Source organism: Salvia miltiorrhiza, chromosome 7, assembly GCF_028751815.1.
Source record: "Salvia miltiorrhiza cultivar Shanhuang (shh) chromosome 7, IMPLAD_Smil_shh, whole genome shotgun sequence".
Taxonomy (NCBI): domain Eukaryota; kingdom Viridiplantae; phylum Streptophyta; class Magnoliopsida; order Lamiales; family Lamiaceae; genus Salvia; species Salvia miltiorrhiza.
In genome coordinates, this window is record NC_080393.1 from 24,571,303 (window position 1) to 24,594,934 (window position 23,632).

The following is a 23,632-nucleotide window of genomic DNA, read 5'->3' on the forward strand; positions in this document are numbered from 1 at the left end:
TGCTCCAAAGAACTTGTTATTTGAAGTCTAGTTGGCAAGTTTTTCAAACCTCCTTTCGTGAGAAAGAAACTGAGTGTTTGAGTGAAAATGAGTTCAGGAATGTACTCTGACTCCGTGAGATCCTAGTGCAAGGTCGTGCTAGGAGTGAGAAATCCGACGCGAGTGAAGCGTGGGTACTGAAGTAAGGTCTCTTCAGTGAAACAGTTGTGTGCACTCGGCAAGCACACGGTTCGGTTTGCAGTGCACCAGTTAAGCACTTGCGGAGTTGATTGTTGGTCTGATCAACCAACCGTGGATGTAGGAAAGTATTTTCCGAACCACGTAAAACTCTCTGTGTTATTTACAGCTTTCAGTCTTTCCATTCTTATCTGTGTTCTTACTATTGATAAACTGAATACTGAATAACTGCAAAGAGAAACCTAAGACTAACAACGTGCTCAACCGAGGCTATTACGAAACAAGTTTATTTCCGCTGCGTGTGATATCAGTCTGACTGATCTATCCTCTGATAGTCAGGAAGACTTATATCATCTCTGTTTTAGCAAACTCGACTGAAGCCCTTACGTGCATCAATTAAGTTCCAGTGACTTAACTGATAACTCCTTACTGAAAAGTTTTCAGTATCAGTCGTCAATCATGTTTGGTCAAAACTGTTTTCAGTCAACAGGCGTCATAGTTTGCGTGTAAAGTTTCGTTTTGATCTCATTCTTGAGATCCCTCTGTTTTTAGAGGAAATTGTGAAAATAGCCCATAGGTGTATTCCCCCCCCCATACACTTATTCGAGACTCTCCGGACCTAACATTAGTGCCATAAGTGCCAAGATTTTACTTTGGTTTTATTTTGGCACTATTAGTGTCATAAGTGTCATACGTGCAACAGAAACAACAATAATAGAATCAAGAAATCATAAATGGATAATCTAAACCCTAAATCGAACATATAAACCCTAAATGGAACATCTAAACTCTACGGGAAAGTGTTTAAAATGGTCATTTTGGCACTTATGGCACTAATGCCAACGGAAATCCAAAATAAAACCAAGTAATAAAATGATGCGTATGGCACTTATGACACTATTAGTGTCATAAGTGCCATACGTGCAGCGGGCGCTGGCTTTTCCCCGCGAGCGCGCAGCTCACCTATAAGCCTCCAGCGGATGAGCAATCACCCCAGCGGCCGACCAATCACCCCAGCGGCCGAGTAAGAAGGGCAAATTAGGCATACCACCTAATTAATGGCCATATTTTGATGTTTTAAGATTATGGGCCAAAAATTGATTTTCAATCTTCATTATGGCCATTTGACTACATTGTTTCTTAAATATATGTGTCTGTTCATCAGTTTATATAGTTTGTTCGTAGAGTTTATTGATTTTGTGCATTATTCTCATTTCTCATGAAAAATCAAATTATCAATCGAAACCTAACCCTAGGGTTAGCTTCTATTGAAAACCTTAAATTAGAGTGAGAACGAGGACCAATTATAAACCCTTGATTTACTAATGTCTTAAACTATTTAAAATCGTATACTGAATTTACCTACACATATTCAATTATGTGTAGGTATTTTGCCACACATAATTATGTGTGACAAATTATGTGTGGCTAAAACTTCCACGTCAGCATTAAATATATTAAGAGTTAAACGGAAAATAAAAAATAAAAAAATAAATGTGACTAAATATTTTTACCTACACATAATTAAATGTCATTAACTATTTAAAATTGTCTAATGAATTTACCTACACATATTTGATTATGTGTGGGTATATTGCCACACATAATTATGTGTCACAAATTATGTGTGGCTAAAACCCTTATATTCTTGTAGTAGCGTACTCCTCGATAAGGTCGTGCCAATTTTGCTCAAATACTTTAGGTTCTGCAATATCCGACCATACAATATTGTTGAATCTAATTTTCAATTGAGAATCGTCTCTTAGTGGATGGGATGCCATATGGAAAGTCTATGGGGACATATCAAGCAACACAGATGCAAATAGCTTTCTGTAATATTTCAATTAAAGATATTATTTATTGATTTATGATAAATTCGAACATTAAAATTTTATATGAGTTTTTTCCGCAAGACGATAACTTACAACATTTGCAATTAAGGTGTAAAACAAATGATTTTGTCGTAAAAGTTTGGAGGTGTAGAATTTGCTAACAATCAAAATATGAAGTTTTAATTAAAACATTTCAAAATTCTTAGTATCTAAACATGTTGGATTAAAAGTTTATGTATTATTATTATTATTATTATTATTATTATTACTCCATTCGTCACCCTAAATTTTTTGACACGGAGATTAAAGAATGTGTGATAAATGTGTAAAGTAATAGCGAGATCATCCAAAAAAAGTGTTAAATATTTTTAAATTTGGGTTGACTCATTTGAAGTGGGACAACCCAAAATAGATATAGGTCATTTAAAGCGGGACGATGGGAGTATTATTTACCCAAGTCTTTTGATTTTTTTTTTTATAAAACATTAACCCAGCTTTGTGCTCGGCTATGTTGCATGGGTACGGAGGTGCGGATGCGGGGGCGATACGAGTACGGGGATACGAGTTTTTAAAAATTATAGGGTGCGATTCGGCAAGGATACATCTAATTATTAAAATTTTATGATATATAATGCTTATAAAATATATACAATTTAAATTTTCTTAAATTAATTATATGTAATTTACAGTTTATTTTACCCAAAAGTTAAGCATTTTCAGTTATATAAGTTAATTGAATAACAATATAACGATTCAAATATTATTAGTCCAATATATAAGTCATAACTGAAAATAAAATTATCAAAATAACTTTGTGTAGGCTTTTCGTGCACGAGATACGTGAATTTCGCCATATGGAATTTGTGAATCCGATTTATAAATTATTTTAAAAGATACGCCACGAGGCGAATTGAGTGCGAATCCGACGAGAATCCAAGAGGATCGCATTGAGTGCGAATCCGACGAGAATCCGAGAGGATCGCACCTTAAAAGAGTCCGATTCGCCGTAGATGCTAATTTTTGAAGAATTTGTCGATCATAGGTGCTCGCTAATATAATTGCGTATAGGGGGAGTAATAGTAACCAATGAGGACCGCACACGTCAGCCATGAAACTCAATCTTTACCGCAGCACAAAACCCAAATTAGGGCTCAGAAATCTCAGTGGTCTGTGAAAACCCCCGGAACTGGAAAAACGACAACTTCATCATCATCTACCAATGGCGGATTCAACGCCAGCGCCGGAAACTACCGCCGCCCCCGCTGACCACAATCCCACCCTCGATCAACCCGAACCCGAATCTCGATCCGCCCAACCCGATCCATCTTCCACATCGCTTCCCCCGTTTCCAAACCCTAACCCTAGCGGGCCTCCGCCTCCATCAGTTCTCGCTCCTCCTCCTCCTGCGATGCAACCCTCCTTCCGCCCTGCTGGGGCGCTGGTCCCCTTGCCTCCGGGAGCCGCTGCCCCGCAATTCTCACATGTCTCGTATCAGGCTCCCGGTGTTCCACCTCCGGGAGTGGTACCGGCTCCGGCGGTTGGAAGCGGCCCGGTGGCGTCGGTACATCCGGTGATGGCACCGCCTTACGCCATGTCCGGTCAGCCTATGCGATACAGGCCGCCTATGCCGAATGGCTACCCTGGTATACCTCAGCCTCTTCACCAAGGCGCCATGCCTCCGGGTGGGTTTTTCTCTCTATTTCCGATGAAATCTGCCTCTGAATGTATGCGGTGTGTGTGTGTCGTAATTCCGCATAGGGATGCACTTCTTATGGCTTTAATGCTTTAACGACATGGAAGCTCTGCCATCATAATTGATTACGAAATTGGTCTATTAGCTGAATCATCTATCATGATCATTATAAAGTACGAAGCTTTATCAAAATTGCTCCCTAATTGACATGATTTTATGGGCCAATATATGTGCTGCAATGCCTTATGCATCCTAGGTTGTATTTTATAATAACAGAAAGAGCTTACGAGGCATAAGGGATAGGGAGGGGTACATGTTAGTCAGATTAGGGGTATCGATGACTGGATGTTTTCTCTACAGTGTCCCATGATTGATTACGGTGGGAAAGGTTGGAAGGCTTCATTAGAGACTGAGTATGCCTCACACTTCAACTCCTTTTTGTTGGTATGCACGCATTTTTTATTTGATTGATTTCTTTGATTTCTGTTGCATATGTTCTAATGGAATATATAGTAATATTTATAAGTCCAATGCTTTAGAAAGAATAGAATGAGGAAATAATAGGATCTTTAAAACTTAATGTACAGCCTAAAAATGTGATTTTGCCACTCCGATCTGATAATGGTTCTGGTTTTGCTGTTTACTTAGTAGGCTGTTATTGTAGTGATAAGACTGTTTAGCCCTTTTACGGGATATTAATTTTTGAATTGCCGACAGCAGACTATGCTAACAGTTGAGTGCAGCTATGCCTCTCATTCAAGGTATCACAATCTTCCTAACCATACTATGTGATTTTTTTACATTAATTAAGATTGTAAACCATTAAATACTAGTTTTATGTCTGAAATGTGTTGGTTTGAGTGAGAATTTGGTTTGGTCATCTAACTTCTCAAATTAAACCTTCACCTAAGGCGCCTCATATTGGATAGTTTTGTCATGCCTTCTGTTTGCAAGTCAATGCTTAAGGTATGCCCTGTTCACGCATTTCCTGTTTCACGAATCCCAATGTTATTTTCTTGATGTTCCTTCAGGTTATATGTTCAGCTGGTGAGTGTTGTCATGCCTGTGCTGCAATCTCTTATTGCTTTGATATTTTTGGTAACAACAGTTGATTTATCTTGTTGGATCTTTTAATGCTTGATTCAATCTATAGTCTGTTGGTATGTAATTTTACTAGCATGCTGTTGACAATCTTCCTAGATTTTGTGGCTTATTCATGCAGGGGTACCTCGATATCCTTCTCCTTATGCACCAATGCTTCGGCCAGCATTTCCTCCGCAACCGTTGGTTGGTGTTATGCCACCATTGGCACGCCCTCCTGTTATCGGAATTCGTGGTCCAATTGTTCCTCCCATTGTTAGACCCATTACCCCAAGTGTCACATCAGCTGAGGAGCCACAGACAACTGTTTATGTTGGGAAGATATCATCAACTGTGGATAATGATTACATGCTGTCTCTCCTCCAGGTTTGATATAGTATCTTGAAATATTGTTCTCTTCTATTGTTATCTCTTGTGTTTCTCATTTTTATGTATGTTTAGTTTATGGAATTTTGTTGAATAAGATAGCTTGATGTTCAACATATCAAACAAGTCTGACTTCTAACACTTTCTGAAGCTTTGTGGGCCTGTAAAGAATTGGAAACGTCCACAAGACCCCACTGGAACTTTAAGAGGTTTTGGATTTTGTGAATTTGAGTCTGCTGAAGGAGTTCTTCGTGCATTGCGACTACTTAATAAGCTAAGAGTTGATGGACAAGAGTTGATGGTATGGTTGCATTGCCTTCTATTAAAGACATACGTCTTAATTTTTTCTTCAATTTTGCTGTGTTAGCCTTTGCCAGTTTCATGCAAGATGCTGATGCCTCATGCTACAAATTTCTCTGTAACATTAGAAATCTTATATGTTGACATTTGGAAGTTGAAAAGGACATTTGTATTTCTGCTGATATACTATGAACTTGATGGGTCTGCAGTTAAATGTTAATCAAACAACTTGGAAATATCTTGAGCGTTATGTAGAGAAAAAGATCGAAGGTTCAAGGGCCAAGGAATCTGCAACTGACGGTTCTGACAAAGAGGAAGCAAGAGAGTCGAGCTCGGATACTGGCAAAGCTGTTAAATTAACTGAAGAGTCTCTAAAGCCTTCATCAGATGAACAGAAAAAGGATGACAGTGAGATGAATAAGGAAAAACCTGAGGCTGCCAGTTTTGGCCTTGTAACTGATGAAGACAAGGATGCAGACCGTGATGTTTCTGAGAAGCTCACAGGTATGATAGAGGAACGACTGAAGAACAAACCACTTCCTCCTCCACCCCCACCTCCACAGCCACAAACACTTATTGATGGACCTGGAAACTCAAACTCAGAGCAGCCTTCTGGGTCAAAGGATAGAGAATCAGAAGATGGGGTGAAGAACGGTATGTAATTCTATCAGACCTGATAATCTAACTGGGACTTTTTGTTTCCATGCCACATTAGTTGTTCCAGACACCGATGAAATGCTTAAACTTCATTGTGCAGATGCAGAAGACAAAAATGAGGACGAGAAGACTGCTGAGAGCAAACCCTCTAGTGAGCCTGATAGAGCTGAAACAGGGTCTCCTGATAGGAGTAGAAGGCATGACAGGAGCAGGGATCGTGACCGTGACCCAAGACGAGAAAGGGAAAGGGAACTTGAAAGATACGAGAGAGAGCGGGAGCTAGAACGAGCTAAGAGGGAGAAGGAGAGAGAATATAGAAGTCGAGAAGATGAACGGAGGTATAAAGTGCGTGAAAAAGAGTGGGAATCCAGGGAAAGAGATAAGGAGCATTGGCGGAAGAAAGAGCGAGATAGGGAGAAAGATAGGGCTCATGATAGGAAGTGGGAAGTTGTGGACCAAGAACGTGATGGTGATGATGGGTATGGAAAGAAGAGGAAATACAAGATCAGTGATGAAGAGAGGAAAAGAAGACAGAGGGAGAAGGAAGAGGACCTGGCTGACAGAGTGAGAGAGGAGGAAGAAATCGCAGAAGCTAAAATGAGAGCCGAAGAAGAACAGAAGAAACAGCTTGAGGTTCTGAAATCTGAAACTGTTCCAGCACCAGCTAATGGTTTTGAGAAAGCTATTTTGCCAAATGAAACCAGTGCTGAAAACCAGGGTAAGGCTGAATTTGAGCTCAAACCAAGTCCTGGGGCTTATGAAGGTATTTATTTTTTCTGGCTTAACTTATGAGTGTATTCCACTATGGGGTTCTCCACCTTTGTACTTAAATATACTTTTCCCAGTTACAGGCGAAGGGATTCTGCAGAATGGCACCAGTGATTCATCTAATTCTGCTTCAGATGCTCGGCAAAATAGCAATGTGCCAACTAAAAAGTTGGGCTTCGGGCTTTCAGGGTCGGGAAAGCGAGCTGCTGTACCTTCTGTTTTTAACGAGGATGAGGATGAGGATGCACACAAGGAAAAGAAGATGAGACCTCTAGTTCCAATTGATTACTCAACTGAGGAACAAGAAGCTATTCAATCTTCCATGTCTGAAGCCCCATCAGCCAACATGGCTGCCGCAGCAGAATTTGTGAAGCGAATTTCAACTGTTAATCCTAAAGAACTTGATGTAGAAAAAGAAAAAAGTAGACGTTCTCATGAGAGATCTGGCCATCGTGACCGTGATAGACATGAGGAAGAGACCAATAGCATCCGTGAGGAGAGCAGAAGAGATCATTTTGAAAGAGAAAGATCAAATAAAACAAAGACCCCAGAAAACCAGAAGCTTTTGGATGCTAAGCAGTTGATTGACACTATACCAAAGACCAAAGATGAGTTGTTTTCCTATGAGATCAATTGGGCGATCTATGATCAGGTACTACCTCTATATGTCTCTTTGATGTCATAAATTATTCTCTTTTGACTAATTATATCCTTGGGTGGGGGGTAATTCGTTATCATTTTATTCATTTTGCCTTTATTGTTGAAAACCAGTGAGGCTGTGATAAAATAAACTATCCGAGTGCCTTAAGATTTTGTCCGATATTAAAGGCCAAACATCTGGTTTGATATAAAAATTGTTAGATTGGAAATTCATGGATTGGTCATTCTTAAGTAGTTAGCTATGTTGCTTCTTTTGTTAACATGATTATTATTCTTAAGGGAACAATTGAATTCTTATTACTGTTACTGTATGATTGAAAGGTTATGTGCATAATAGTTTCTAAGGGAACCTACTTTTGTACTTTACAGAATGTGCTGCATGAGAGAATGAGACCATGGGTATCAAAGAAGATAACAGACTTTTTGGGTGAGGAAGAGGTCACGCTTGTGGACTATATCGTGTCTAGCACTCAGGAGCATGTCGAGGCAGGTGAGATGCTTGAGAGGCTCCAAACTATATTGGATGATGAAGCTGAAATGTTTGTGCTTAAGATGTGGAGAATGCTTATTTTTGAGATCAAGAAGGTAGAGACTGGCCTGGCTCCGAAGCCCAGGGCCTGAGCGGAAAACGAATAAAAATGTTGGTTTAATCAGCGTATATTAATCATTGCACCACATGTCCCTTTTGTCCTTGTCTTAGAGATGGAATAATTTGCAACAGTCATAATTTTGTAATTTTCAGTGTATTACCTCAGGTGCAGTTTCTTAATTGACGTGCAGAATTATATTATGCTCTTCGATATGAAAATGTAGTGCAATCTAAGGCAGAAAGAATTCTAAAAAAAAAAAGCAGAAAGAAAAGACCATCTTTTTACCTTTTACTGAATCAGGTCATGGGTGCTCTCTCTCTCTCAAAAATAAAATAAAATAAAATAAAATAAAAAAATCAGGTCATAGGTGTTGTGCATGTTAAACTTTTGCATATGCTTTTAATTAATAAAATAAAGTCTATTCTTTGTTGGGATTCAAAGGTGATTACAACCTAAACCCTAAACTGCAGAGTTGTGAGATTTATTATATGATGACTTTGCAACATGTCCTTTTCCCAAATACTCCATTTTGCTAGTGCTTGTGAAAATGTCCTGAAACATGCGTGGAGATCTTCGAGTAAAAGTTGCCAGTGAGATTTTGAACTAAATCTAAATTCATGCAGACTTCGAAAAAAAGAAAATCTAATTCATGCAATAATAACAAAATTACCCAGAAAAAACTAAATAGAATATGACGCGCGATAAATCTTTTAAAGCATATATATAAGTAACTTAGATTCAAAGTGTTAGTTTCCCTTTCACTCTGTTGAAAGATACTCAGTAACACTATTTTGCATAACAGATAGGGGAGGGGGATGTAGCAGAATAAGAGGAATAACAGAAACAGAATTTTACTTGCAATCTCATGAGAAAAATTATAATTGACGTTTCTTTGAAACAATTATCTTATGTAGTACTTATACAACATTTCTTTGATCTTTCACATGCATAATAAAAAACGAGGCTGAAAATTACAAAGAAAATTCCTCGAGTTTACAAGATAGTCTATATACATTTTAACCTGTTTCCTGTGCCTCATATACCAACTTATTTGGGAGAAAGCTGAGTTGCAATTTCAGCTCTGCAACTCCATTGATGTACACATACTCCAGAAAAATGATACACAATGGGGCAAAATATACCTGCCTCCATCTTCTCCACCAAAAGGCATCGAGGAGCCGCTCCCCACAATTATAATGCGGCAAACTTGTCTGAGGCACTGCCCAAAAAAATTGTTAATAAGAGCAGTTGGAGTTTATTGCCACATCACTGGCAGATAAATACAAACTTGTCTTGTCCTGTCTCAGCTATTCAGATCTCTCCTCCGCTTGCTAGTTCTACTCCTAGTTCTTGGATTCTCAGAAGAATCTGGCTCGGGTGTCTTCTGCAGTGTTGGGCTACTAGGATTTGCAGGATTCTTTGGAGTTGGACTTCGATGCACTTCCTCGTCTATTGCACAACTTGGCTCCGAAACCTCCATTGCAGTACCAGGCAGAGGTTCCCCATAAGAGATGGCTGCATCTAGTGAGTATATACGCAAAGCAAGAGCTGAGAGTGTCGTGATTCTAGCTGCAGTTGAAGGTGACGACCAATACCACCAATCATTTCGTAAGTACTCACTTTTAATTGTGTCCTCAAATATGATTGTAGCCTGAACCATCTGAAAGAAGAGAGAATATGCAACGGGAATGAGAAATGGAGGACCATGGAATTTCTTGCCTCAAGTGGTACCATTAATATAAGCCACACTGTTACTTATAGTTAGAACATTTGAAATAACCAGAACTTCCCAATCAAATCTAGAGATGAAGATAAGTAAGCTTCGGCATTTGAAAGAAGATAAATGAAATCAGTAAAATCAAAAGTGTGGCCTGTAAAATACTACAAAAAGTATGGTCTGCAGCTAAGAAAGTAAAATAGCACCTATAGAAGCAGTGTTACAAAAGCAAGATTATTGATTAGCATGTATATGTCACCTTGAGATTCGGGTATCTAAAATATTGAGAATCAGAAGGGCCAAAATGAATCCAGAGAGCACAAATGATAAAAATCTCCATCAAGCATTTTTTATGACCTACATATCAAACTAAAAAACACAAAGATTGGTATGAAATCTAATAATAGAAAGGTGCGACTAACCTCATAGATTGACTTTGCAGATTTAACAAATGCACGCCATGCACATCTTCGATCTTGACTTGACCTTGATTTTCTAAAAGCATCTTCTGGTAGAGCAGCATCCATATCAAGTAGATTAATCTTAAGATACCTCAATATTTCAGAAGCTCTACCTACTAATGGTCTTGATGAAGATTCACGAATTATAGTGCTTTTCGACAACCCAGCTACTAATGAACTTTTGTCCTTTACTGAAGTAACTTGATCCTTCTCACTCATCAATATGGATTTCAATCTCCCAACAATAGATAGTTCATCAGATAGGCCATTTTCAACAGATCTGGATGACCTATGCAAGTCTTTCAAGCCCCTGTTGTTCATCACATCACTGGGTTCAGTATTCTGCTGTCTACTTCTCAAATCAGTTGGCCTTGAACTGGCCTCATTTGTTCTTTCAAGGCTCAATGCTAAAGCAGTATCGCTTAGATAAGGGGGCTGGCCTGCCAAAAGGGCAGGGACGCCACCGCTGCCAATAAGTCCTATGTCATTCACCCCATCCTTAACTGAGCTAGGAACAATGAACCTTGTCATAATCTCCTCAAAATTAAAGGGGCAATCAGCATGATAGCCTTCAACAGAAGTACATCCATCAATTTGTTTCTCACTTGTTGATCTTTGAGGTATGCTGATACTAGTGGAGCGTTTTTCCTGAGAAGCCACATTTCTTGCCTTCTTGCGCTTAGTGATATCTTCAGCTGTCTGGCTTCGCTTAGAGCCAGATGATGCTGCTTTGCAGTTTTCTTTGGCATGTTGTCTTAGTTCCTCAGAGGTAGAAAAGCTCTGATGACAAGACCCGCAATGGTCTTTAGAAGGCCACAACAGCTCTAGGCACTCACATCTGTACATTCTACCACTCTGACTTGCTCCCATAACAAGATTCTGAAGAACAGCTGTTGCCTCAAACCTATTGCAAGGACCATATTTTTTCTCCAATGCATTTGTCGCCTTTGTAGCCAAAAAATCGGCAGATAAAGTTTTTCTTCCACCATTGTTTATATCTCTTCTGTTAAGGATGTGATCTTCTGTATATTCGGAGTCTTTCAGTTTGTTAGCTTGGAACTGTGAAATGGACTCCTTTAATTCTTTCTCCCTGACATTATTCTCGCTCAGCCATCCAACTAGTTTCTCAATTTCAGTTTCAGATTCATAATACATCCACTTGTCAGAATCAGGAATACTGACAAAATCTCCGGGACACCTCTCCTTGGATGCTGCATCCCCACAAGCTATTATCCATGGCCGAGCACCAGGATAGTAAAAGGCCCAGTATACTCTGCCATTACAATCTCTCCCCAAGAAATCCCGCCGAAGAGATACCTTGACTAGTTCCAGTTCTATGTTAGCAATTGAGTCCAGCAGATTAGTAATTTCATTCCTTACAGCACAGACCTTGAGACTGTTGCCTTGTGATGAAAGCATATCAGCTTGGTTGGGACGCTGATGGCCCCCAGATTCATGAATTGAACTCACAGTTGCAGGTGGCACAAACTCTGTCTCATGGTCGGAGGTGGAGCATGAGAAATTATGACCAGGTAGCACTTGAGTGGTAGTAAAGAGGGAACCCTGTACATTATTCAGAACATTGGCATGCCCTTGGTCGCTTTGCTGCTGCTGAATGAAAATCGGTGTCTCATTTTGCAAGATAGGTCCTCCTGATGGTTGGGCTTTGACAAAGATCTTCTCATGTTGACTTTTCTCCCCTGCAAGCTGCTGACACCGTGTTTGATTCAATAAGTCATCGCAACATGTGATTCAACTGCTCCTTGAAGGAGGCAAAAGAAACAGTTTATAGCAATCAAAACTTTCAATATACATGGGCCAGCCTCAGGTTGAGAGGAACCAAAGAAGAGCAGAAGACTGACCTTTTCAGATGGATTTCCTCTTGCGATATTTTCATTAGTGTGCTGGGAAGACGATGCATCTGATTTAAGATCTCCACGTATGTTAAATACTCCAGAATTTGTTTTCTCGGCGCTTAAACCAAACATATCTTCCTTCGCTTTGACAATTTTCAATTCAGAAGTGAGAGAACGCAATTTATTTTGCAAATCAGCAGCTCGAGAAGCACAGTGGTCCATATGGTCCCGGACAGTAGCAGAGTTTAGCGCTTCATCGAACAAGAACTTTAAGAAGAATATTCTCTGCCAAAAAGGGGAAAAAAAATACTTAGTTTCATCGGGTAGGGCAAAGGACTATTGAAATCACTAAGTACTGAATATCATAATGTAGAAAAAAATGTTCATCAACAAAAAGGAAAGTGGCAGAGAAAACAAATGTGAACAGCGAGAGTTTTCCATTTGGTTCCACTGGATATCTGCTTTTCACACAAATTATTGAAACTCAGAAAAATCTTGACAACTGACCTCCTCAACTGTGAATTCCCAATGTTCTTTCATCTCCATCAGTTTCGCTAATCGGGACAGTTCTTCCAAAAATTTGCATGAGAGTTCTCCAAGATTTCTTTTTCTCCGGTGTTGATTTGAGACTGACCCGTAGGTTGTACTGCAAGGAAGAGACTGGCCAGTAACACAGGAAGGGCAATACCAGTTTCCTTCTGGAATTCTTAGAAGTGGAGGATCCAAGCAATATCTATGATACTCAGAATCACATTTATCACACAACAGAACATTGTCATCATCTTTGTCCATTCCACAGACTTTACATATTCCTTCATCCCAAGGAGCTCTAGGGAGTGCACTATTACACACCTGAACAAGCAAATCATCTCTATCTTTCAGAGCATCAGGACTTGAATCTTTAACATTGGAAATATCGGCCATTTTTTGGAGAAGGGTCAGAACCTGTAATATATTACAAGCATAAAAAGTTCAGGAAGAAGATCAACAGATCCAAAAAGAACACCATAGCCTGGCCGAACTCAAATCCAGGTCACTCTTTGACTAGACAACTACACACATCAGTGCATATTAGCTTAAGATTCAGCCATAATTTATCTGTATAAGTATAAAAAAGTGGCAAAGTCAAGCTTCAGACTTGTTGGACAAGTGCTCTTATTAAAGTTCTTGAACTGACAGAAAAGGGATAGACTTGTCTCAAATGGAAGCAAAATCTAATTCATAGAGACTAGTACTAGATATCAAACACTGGCAAAAATTATCAAGTAACACACATGCACATAGAGAATAGAAGATCACCTCTTTCTCATACAAATCTTCAAACTTTTTGGACAAGTTCTGAGCCACATCAATCAATTCAGATCGATCACCATATGCAGTATGTATGTTGCGCCACACCTATAGAAAAACATGAGCAAAAAATATTCATACTCCAAGACATGAACAAAGGAATAATATTCTTAGAAGTCTGATTCTAATCTGATCCATCAGAAAGAAGCGATGCTTACCTTCTTGGACCAACTAATTGCCCTGCAAGTATGACAAACATAACATAATCTTATAATTGAATAATCTGCTCAGATGGTTATAGATTTACAGAAATCAAGTTTCACAAATCACCAAGTTTTGCTCTCATCATTTAGAACTAAAGTGGAAAATGAGTTCCTCATGACATAAATTTTATCAATCACCCTCATCTCACCTAGACCAAAGGAGGCCATGATGTCACAGAGGCTGGGAGGTATTATAAATGATTGAATTTCTAAATACCAAGTAAGACAATGACGGGAATCGTGTCTATCTTTACATTAATAATAATTATGTTTTGAATCCAGACAGTGACTGAAAATAAAGGAATATCCAAACAAAGAGTTACTAAGAGCAAGAGCACTGTCGTGTGATATTTAGAAAACAGAAAGCAGCAATAAATATAAGTGCATGGGTGTGAACTTTGAACTTCCTATCTCGTTCAAAATCTTTTATCAGTCAAGTAAAAGATGGTAGATTCACAGTAGAAAACTTATGCAAGCATTTGTTAATTGGGCCTAGCACTTTCATGACCATGACTTCTGGGAGCATTTGATTTGTAAATGAAAAAACAATAGCAAATACAAGAAAGAAAATTTACATTATGATAAGAGTAGATACGTAGTTTGAGAAATAAAAAGAATCTTAGGCTATCAAGAAGGGTCTGCAAGACATAAAATAGAAACTGGCTACATTAAAAGTGCAACACACGGCAAACTCTGACACACACAAAAAAAAAAACAGATGCCTAGGCAAACTGTTTATCAAGTCCACCCATTGAGCAAGCATTATAAAAGTGACAAATGTCTCTACATGTAACTCAGTGACACAAACAGTGGTCAGGATGAAGGAAAAAAGTAAAGTCATAAGTGAATCACGCACCTCCCGAACATCATCAACAAACGCTTCATGAGATCCACCATAAGCACCAGCAGCCAATCTGAGATCAATAGTTCTAAAGTCTAAAGGACGAGACACCATTGCAGGATAGCCAAGAAGCCCTTCATCATCAGTATCATTGGGGTTCAAAATTATTCTTCCCAATAGATTGCAGAAGACTTTATCTTCATCTGAAACAGCAGCACGTCGTAGCACTATACGACATTGTTTAGTGATGAGATCAGACATGTTGGTCTTAATCTTTACCTTTTCTTTTTTCTCAGCCTTCTGCTGTGGATTTTCACTAGTAACTCTTGCAAGGACTGAAATAACAGCTCTCTGTAGTCAAGCAGCAGAACCAAATTAATTCACCATATACAGCTCACAAGACCTTCCTTATATTGTCTAGAAATGAAAGCATCTAAGCATTTTCAACTAGAATAAAGACATCACCTTGGTTGGTCCTGATGCATTTCCTTTGTATACTTCCTTACTAATGGCATGTTCCAGTTCCCGTTTAGCCCATTCTGGAGGATTTCTGGTCAAAGCTTCGTGGATACAATTTCGGATTCGGGCTCCAACATTCGTGGGTAATTTTCTCACAGGTTCAAGCACTTGAGCCCACTCAGGGATAACACCGTCATTCACCTCAATTGTTTGAGCACCATTGGCATCAGACTCTCCCTGGCATAAACTTACTATGTCATTTTTAGTCTTTAATGACCCATATATTTCCTTCATAGCATCTGCAAGAACCTGCAATAAGATACAATACAATATTATTAACATCTTCATATATAACAATTAGAAGTTTTTAGCAAACAGCAAATCGGCAGGATGATCACATTCGACCATCATAAGTAAATAAGCCCCAAAATTTGTTACAGACTAGAAAGTTAGGGAACTTAGGCAAGTCTTAGGAGATTGTGATCTGACCAAAACTCAGAAAGCTCCATATTTACACCAAATAAGCAATTACTTCAAATTGACCATACAGGCTTGACTTACCCATCAGTCACTAATTTTCTTTTATTGTCTTTTTGGTTAGGGTTGGGGTGGGGGGGATTGTTTACAAAAACTTTTAAAATATCAAGACTTCTGTTTGCATTCTTCATAAGTTCTTATGATGACCATCTGTGAGAGGAACTGCTACTAGAAGAAGTCTTAGATCTGAGCATGTCATAAGTATCTGTTACCAAGTGAGGTGAACAATTTTGATATAGGTTCATTGTGAAACCCAAAAGACAAGGATCTTGATGCCCATAATCGTTCATATAACTTTTCTTTTGCGGTTAGTCATCATTTTCCTTCGTTGTGCAGTATCAAATAGCAATCCAACATACCTATCTTTAACTTGAGTCGTGATCATAGAATTTGAAACATAAAGAAGTTGTGAGAACAAATTAAATGCATTACCATAAAACTCAAGATTCTAGAGTTTTATCTAACTGGAAAAATTAATTATAACCATCAAACAATAAAAAGTAAATGATGCCTACCATTGCATCTCCCTCCAGCGCAGCTATGCCAGTTAGAGATCCACAAAGAACCCCACCATCACCTTGTAAGCAATGGAAAACTTTCCCACTTTCACGGCTAGCAACCTCTGCAGAATCAAGATTACCGTCCATGGACAGCACAGCTAAAATGTACCGACGAGCAATTTCATGCCATGTAAGCTCATTAACAGGAAGCATATCAAGTTTGGTTTTCTTTAACTCGGCCAGCCAGTCCAAATCCTTTTTCCTGCCTCTCTTAGATTTAGATTCGCCAGCATCAAGGTTAGGGCGCACGTATACTGCTGCTTTTGACAACAGCTCAGTAACAAGCAGTTTCAGCAGCGAGCCAAGAATCTTGGCCAAAAGAAGACCAGTACATCTGCCAATAGAGGCTGATCCAGCTTGAGAAACCTTCTCACAACTGGAGGAAGCACCATCCCCTGTCTCAACAGTTTCATGTCTTAAATCCAAAGGGTAGCTATCTAACCAAGGGTTTACAAGCTCGGATTCAAGTTCTTGAAAAGTGAAAGGCTGCCCAAGCTCTAGCACTTCTAAGAAACGCCAAGCTAGCTCCCAAACCTGAAAAAGATACTGATAGATATAAGCATAAAGAATTTAAATCTATAACACAAAAGAGAACTGTGTTGCACCTGTAGAGCATCTCCCATCAAGTATGACGGTAGCCTTCTGTTAAGTTGCTTGCCTGGAGGGCAGGGATCCCTTTTTAAAGTATCTTCTGCCTCACCCAATTTTAGCAGAGATCTCTTAGAAGTTTCAGAGGTATTGTTGGTCTTCTGTTCAACCTGCAGAAACCCACTTCCAACTGTTTGTAGGCCTGAATTCTTGTTCCGGTCTTTCAGTTTTTCATATTCTGAACAAGCAGTGACTAGTGGAATCTGTTCTAGAATCTCTCGAACAAAATCTTCATTCAGACCAAACCTGTCCTGCTTCAACCATGCTGAAAGCACTTCACAGGCCTTGTTAAGCTCATTCTCATTCTGAACCAATGGAGGGATGCTAGCAAGTCCTTCAAAATAACAATATTTTGATAAAGAATCAGCACCATCAAGATTATCATTATTCATTCCAAACACATCATGACTGCAGAAAAACTTGATTGCACCCTTTTGTTTGTACATCTCACGGCAAGCATACAAGAAAGCTTGAGAAACCTTTTCCCACACAGATGATATTGACCTGCCCTCAACTTGAAATTCCCCTATCATATCATTCAGTCCTGCAGCATCATTTACTAGATTTCCGGTTCTCTGAGGTGGGACTTCTAGATTTGAATTTGAAGAATTATCTTCCTGGGGATTTTGAACCTCCTCTTCTCTCTTTAGAGTAGAGAGACAGTTGTCTAGACATGGGGGGGTTTCTTCATTTAGCAGTGTGATTGTGGATATACTATCATCATCAACCACCTGGAATGTAGCTAAATCATCTAAACCCTCAATGCCATCACTTTTGCAGACAGCTGCTTTCTTCTTTACAAGGATGGTTGAGCCAACTGGTATTGACTGCATGGTGCATGGGTATCTTTTAACTTTGAAAATTGGGCCACTATCACCACCATCTGAAACATCACATAGAAAAAGAGACCCGGTAACCCTATCGTGCCAGCTACATCTGTATCCCACAGGCCAGATTTGATTAGCATTGTGGTATGATGGTCGTGGATCAATATTGCCAGCTGATATAAGACAGAAGTCATGATACTGAACTGGGAAACCCTCCTGGGAAATAGAGGAAATAAATGTCAAGTGGAGATGTACATCAAGTTCACAGTTACTAACAAATCAATCAATATGTTCTACCATAAGATCAAGCTAAACCAGTAGAATTGTTGTTACCCAAGCTGCCATATTCAGATATCAAAACACTGTCAAAGAGCAACTTCTAAATGCCGCAGATTTGGTACTCTGCCAGCACACCAGCTTCAGAAGGAGTAGAAAGCAAAGTTTACAAAATAACTGCTAACTTAAGGAAGAATACCATAGCTCCTTTTTTAGCCTCTACGTTAACTACCGAACGTATATGCATAGAGAGCTGCACTTGAGTTGGTGCTCATGACATTTTAATTGACTTTTAATCATAAATAGTGAAGATATCAGTTACACAGGCAAGCAAGATTAAGCATAAAGAGAGCAGTTTTTGTAATGAGTTTCAATTGCAGTTTGAGGATACACTTACATGGATACTATCATGGAGATCACCATGTTCTGAAGAGCCAAATTCTCTTATACTCTTGTTATAAATAATTTCAGGACAACTTTTGACCCCTAAGCTGAACAAAAAACCCTGGTTCTTGCTGGCCCTTGACATCTTCTGCCTTTGTCTGCAGTTTTGCGCAGTCATAATCACTGGTGATTCCTTCTTCATCCCACTCCGAATGGAGGCAGACTCTGTACTTACATTATCATTCTCCGAATAGTGATAGCGTGAAGACAGCCCGAAGTGGAAAGCAACATCTTCCATAGATCTGAACCTACTGCCATCAGGTGCGATATAAACAGCAGAGGTTTTATATTCTTTGTCACAAAATTCAAATTCAACACGCCAACCTTCTCCCAAAGTACCCGATCTTTCGGCAATATATTCTCTAAGGGTTTGTAGATACAACACATTTGGACTTGCAGGAGGAAACTCCGGTGGAGTATGACTAGCTCGGAGCCGTGCAGCAAATGTAGATTCTTTGTGAATTGTACCTAAGATTCCATCAGAATGCACTTTTTGCAGCAATGCACCGCGGAATCTAGAATATGGAGAATCTACTGCAATGGATGACGTCTTTGGGAGATCATGCCCAATACCATCCAGCATAGGATTTAATTTGCTTGTATTCACATGATGGCTATAGAAAGAAGAGTGGACATAAGCCTGTACTCTGCAGATTGGAATTACATGGGAATTGATAAAAGTTCAACAGCATAGGCATTGGGGGGGAGAGGGGGGGGGGGGGGAGAACAAGAGGCTCTGGGAGAAACAGCAATCAAATTCTTTGTGTGGTTTCAAGTAGATAGGGCAAACACTACGAAAATGCAAAGGTTATGGAGATGGGGATGAAGTTTTACAAGCAAGAGGAGTTTATAATGCCTTTAATCAGGTAAATCTACCAAAACAAGAACCAATCAACAATATAACACCAATTCTATTCAATAAATGCAATATAGTAACAGACACAAAAAAGGAGGCATATAAAAGGGAGAAGCGCACAAAAGTTTTCAGATTCCAGATGCTACTCTAAGAGAATCATGAGCTCAGTATGGCTCATATCTCCCAGTCATTATCAAGGCAAAAATTGCGGTTAATACGTAAACAAGGTTCAGAAATAAATTTGTTTCCATAAGGAAACGTATATCAGTAGATTTTCAGAGCACAGTCGTCTTTTTTGGCCTCATTTGACATATTTAACATATAATGATAAGAAAAGAAAGAAAAAATTATGAGTCTTTTTAATTTTCAAACGCTAGCATAATCTTCACACATTGTCTCTGCTTAGGGATCAAACATAGACAAAAGAAGTATGTTGTCCATGACAGGTAGAAATAAGTGAATAAACACAGAAAGATCTTACTTTTGTTACCTTAAAATTTAGTAATCAAATCGAGAAGAAAATGATGATTGAAATAGTGTAAACAAGAATGCGAAAAAGAAGTAAAGAAAAAGAATCCTATGTTAGTAGTTGGGAGATTTCTTGGCATAAATAGCTCATATTCACATGGAAAAGATGCACATTTACATCGACAAATGACCATAGCTTTTTATGAAAAAAGAAACTGCTTCAATCAAACAAGTCCTTGGTTAGGTATGAGCATCTGGATGGATTAATTTTTTTATAAAAAAAGGCATTTTGAGACATTTATTTATGAGAACCAACAAAAAGAAATATATGTTCAAGCAAAAAAGCGCATCCCTGAGAGAAGGCATGTGTAGCTAATTGACAAATAGTTGTGGCCTAGCATTGGAACTCAAACCGACATAAAATATTTGGGCGAGTTATGGACTCTTGTTGAAGACACACCAACATGAACAAAAGTGGAGCCAGTGAGAATTATGTAACTCGTATGTCAATCATGTACACGGTGAACTAAACAACTAAAAATTCAAAGAAATGCTAGCAATCAGGTGATAAATATGTCACTCAATGATGAAACATTAACTAAGAAAATGCTTCAATTAGTCCAAAAAACTGTATATCCAAAAATGGTGTGTAGCTATATCAACAAATAGGGAATAATATGTGATAAAAATGTCATATCCAAAAACTTTATGTATTGATATGAGCACGTTATAAGAATGTTAAATCTGTTATTATGATAAATTAAATTTGCTTCATGAGAGATTTATAAATTACATAAGAAAATACAAGATACACGTGCAGCAGAGGACTTCAGCAGCTGAATGGCGCATATAAACTAGAAAATTAGAAGATAGTAAAAGGGAAGAACCAAAGAAAATTACATGAAGATGTGTTTTGTTTATTATACTTATAGTTTGCTTATAACAAATTTTTAGAATATTGACCAACAATGGGTTAAGCTCATAGGATGTCAAACAATAATATGTTGGATCCGACAACCTCCACTGAATTTTATTCAAGCATTACATGTTGTCAAGATCATAAACCAGCATCGTGCATTATTCGAGGTGGAGCTACATGCATGTTTCTTACTGTGGATACATAGAAAATTCAGTGTCTAATCATATCTTCACAAATGTGCAATCAACATTCCTCGGCCCAATCAAAAAGCTATTTAGGCCCACTAGTCACTAATCAAGGTTTTAGGCCATATAAGTTATATATAAGGTGGCCCAATTTCATATGCAATGTTAGCAAACCCTACCATTTAAAAGGGGAGGGGACTAAGAGACACAACTACTCGACTAGAAAAGTATCTGAAACATACCCCTCCCACTTCTTTCTCCCTTTTCCCTTTCTACAACTTCAACAAAGATCTGATTGGTGATCAGAAAGGTGAGCTATTCTACCGCCTTTCTCATTAGTTTCTCAAGCTTGCTACAATTAATGCATAGGAGATCTGGACAGGGCCAAAAAAATTACAATCTTCTATTTCCCTTGTCCTTAGGCCCCTCGTGACGCCTTGTCCATAACATCGGAAACTGCAAGACCAATCCGGATAGATGAGAGGTATGCACTTTTAGATTCTTCTTCTTCAACTATCATGGTTTGAACTGGAATGAAATGGATGACAGCAGTATCTTTTTTGCATCAACTTTGTGAAATGTGCCTAGTTCATTTTAGCACTATACATCCTAGCCACAAAACTTGATGAGAAAGAAGCTTTATATGTAAGTAGCTTGGAGCCAAACATTAGCCAAAAAAATCAAAGATTTTACAGACTTTTATTGATACTTAATTTGAAATATGTTGAAATCTTTATTGGGGAGAAAACTGCTCAGCTTGAACATAATAGCTTAATGAAGAAAACTGTCTAATTGTTGGGATCAACTTTTAAACTAAGAGCAAGGAAGTTTTAAAAATCAAAAGAGACCGAGAGTTGAAGAGAATGCTCTTAGATTATTAATACTGTTACAAAGAATCCAAACAGGTTCTCAGTAGTGTTGCTTAGTTGGATATGGAAATTCCTTTATGAGAAAGGAGAATGCTGATGGTCAATCCTACTCACATACATGTCAAAATTTGTGTCCTCCCTAACATAGGATTTACATTGACATGCATATCTGATATTTCAGATATGGTCATTCTCCATTGTTACTTCAAAAGCGCCGAGCTTTAGAAGCTTTGTGATATTTGGCAAAGGTTTCAAAAATTATTCTACCGTATGCACATACAGTATGCCAACACACACTAAACATACTTAATCGACACAACTTTTATTAAAAAGGAAGGGGAAAAAAGGGTTTAGAAAGTGAGCATTAAGCCAAATAACAAAAACGAGAAAGATAAGCATAACACAAACGACCCAACACAAATAAAACAAAAGGATTTGCAAAACTCCTAGCACATAAAAGACTAAAAACGCACATAAAGCACTCAAAGGCACCATTATAAGCATGAGAGTATAAGAACTAAGGTCCAGCATTGCATAAACAAGGGGAATGGCAATAATTAACTTAAAAAAATCCCCCCCCCCCCCCACAAAAAAAAAAAAGAAAAAGAAGGGGGTGAACCGAAAATTAAATGCATACCTCCCCCCGCCGGTCCCATCCCGGCCAGCCACAACCGTGATGACATCGCCGTCCTCCGCCTCGCGTGGAGGCGATGCATTGATGTCGAACCGCCCCGCGTCGCCTCCACCGGCGTTATCGTTCCTGAGCAAGCACCGGAAGCACTTTCTCTCGTGGCGCAGCTCTCCCGTCACTTTGTCGGGAACTATCCCGACCGGAACCCCTTTCCGGCACACCACACAGACGGAAGAAGCACCAGCGCTTCGCAATACGGCGTCGTCGGCTACTTCCCGGGGTGACGAGATTGGCATCTCGTTTAGATCTATTTGAAACGCCATTTTAGCTCCCCCTTTCGCGTTACTGGTTTCAGCTTCCATTACTGAAACGCTGTTCAGCTCCTGTGGCGCTTAATGCAGCACTGACTATGTACATGAAAATATTGAAGAGAGCACAGCGGGAGTTTGGTGGAAGACGACGAGAATTGAGTGGGATGCAGGAAGGGGTTAAGGAGCAAAGCAATCAATTTGGTGAAAGCGGACAAGGAAGAGCGACGAGTGATGACGAATTGTTTGGTAGAAAACACAATTCAGTCGCTTGTAACGTATGCAACAGGGAGAGCTGTGAGAATGAGGCGAAAGACGCCTACTTTTTGGGTCAAATTAAATGAGAAATTGCAGAGAGAGATAAAGAAGGGGATGATAGAGAGAGACAGAGAGAGAGGAAGTGCCGGGCGGGGATTCTTGAAATCGGTGTGTAGTGAATTCGGAGAAGAGCGGGGGGGGGGGGGGGGGGGGGGGGGGGCGGGGGGGGGGGGGGGGGGTGTGGGGTAGGGTTTGGGATTACGAAATTACCCCTGTTTTGGTTGAGAGGCGCATCCGGGTTTTTTGTCGAAATCACTATTTTACCCCTTCCACGACGGTTTTCTTGCACTTGTGAGTTTTGTCGATCTACACGTGTGACCATGCTGCATTTACATGTCGGAATATTTTATTTTGGGCGGGCCAATATGTAAATTTACCACTCTCTTTCGAATTAGTGTCATCACCACAATAAATGTTTGTCAAGTGTTTATTTTATTATATTTGAAGTAATTTAGAAACACATAATACGCGGTCAACAAATGAGTTATATATTTTTTTAAAGAGAATCGCGATCATCGGTATACTATACTTACAACTTATGAACTGTTGAGATGATAAAATGCAAATACTGTAAAATTTTAGATGTCAGAGTTCTAAATGAATGTATCTTAGGAAAATATTCAAACGAGTTGTCAAATATGGTGTTTTGTTAATTCAACAAAAAAATATGGTGATTTTGTCTTAATAAATATTAATATAGCAAAAAAAAATTGAAATAAACGTGTGATAACTTTTATTTTTCAATTACTCCCTTC

General features: G+C 39.0%; 2 protein-coding genes across 15 annotated transcripts; one reads left to right on the forward strand and one right to left on the reverse strand.

Moving 5' to 3' along the window:
* The first annotated feature begins 3,099 nt into the window (after positions 1-3,099).
* LOC130993643 (RNA-binding motif protein 25) lies at positions 3,100-8,344 on the forward strand. 11 transcript variants are annotated; one of them, XM_057918617.1, is made up of 9 exons: positions 3,155-3,691; positions 4,063-4,146; positions 4,734-4,800; positions 4,925-5,169; positions 5,321-5,470; positions 5,679-6,123; positions 6,227-6,889; positions 6,972-7,546; positions 7,924-8,344. In XM_057918617.1, the coding sequence occupies exons 1-9, from the start codon at positions 3,641-3,643 to the stop codon at positions 8,173-8,175; spliced, it is 2,532 nt and encodes an 843-aa protein (XP_057774600.1). In that variant the 5' UTR covers positions 3,155-3,640; the 3' UTR covers positions 8,176-8,344. The 11 variants fall into 11 exon arrangements, with proteins under 11 accessions (XP_057774598.1, XP_057774599.1, XP_057774604.1 ...); XM_057918618.1 differs by having other exon boundaries at positions 3,172-3,691; positions 4,734-4,749; XM_057918621.1 differs by lacking the exon at positions 4,063-4,146 and having other exon boundaries at positions 3,103-3,691.
* Positions 8,345-9,010: 666 nt separating this feature from the next.
* Positions 9,011-22,984, reverse strand: LOC130993642 (methyl-CpG-binding domain-containing protein 9). 4 transcript variants are annotated; one of them, XM_057918613.1, is made up of 11 exons: positions 22,258-22,984; positions 18,277-18,937; positions 16,734-17,819; positions 16,084-16,662; positions 15,038-15,340; positions 14,588-14,923; positions 13,478-13,576; positions 12,686-13,123; positions 12,185-12,463; positions 10,284-12,032; positions 9,011-9,804 (listed from the first exon to the last, which is right to left on the reverse strand). In XM_057918613.1, exons 1-11 carry the CDS (start codon positions 22,611-22,613, stop codon positions 9,448-9,450), a joined length of 6,243 nt encoding a protein of 2,080 aa, XP_057774596.1. In that variant the 5' UTR covers positions 22,614-22,984; the 3' UTR covers positions 9,011-9,447. The 4 variants fall into 4 exon arrangements, with proteins under 4 accessions (XP_057774596.1, XP_057774595.1, XP_057774594.1 ...); XM_057918612.1 differs by having other exon boundaries at positions 10,284-12,029; positions 18,277-18,970; XM_057918611.1 differs by having other exon boundaries at positions 18,277-18,970.
* Positions 22,985-23,632: the final 648 nt, after the last annotated feature.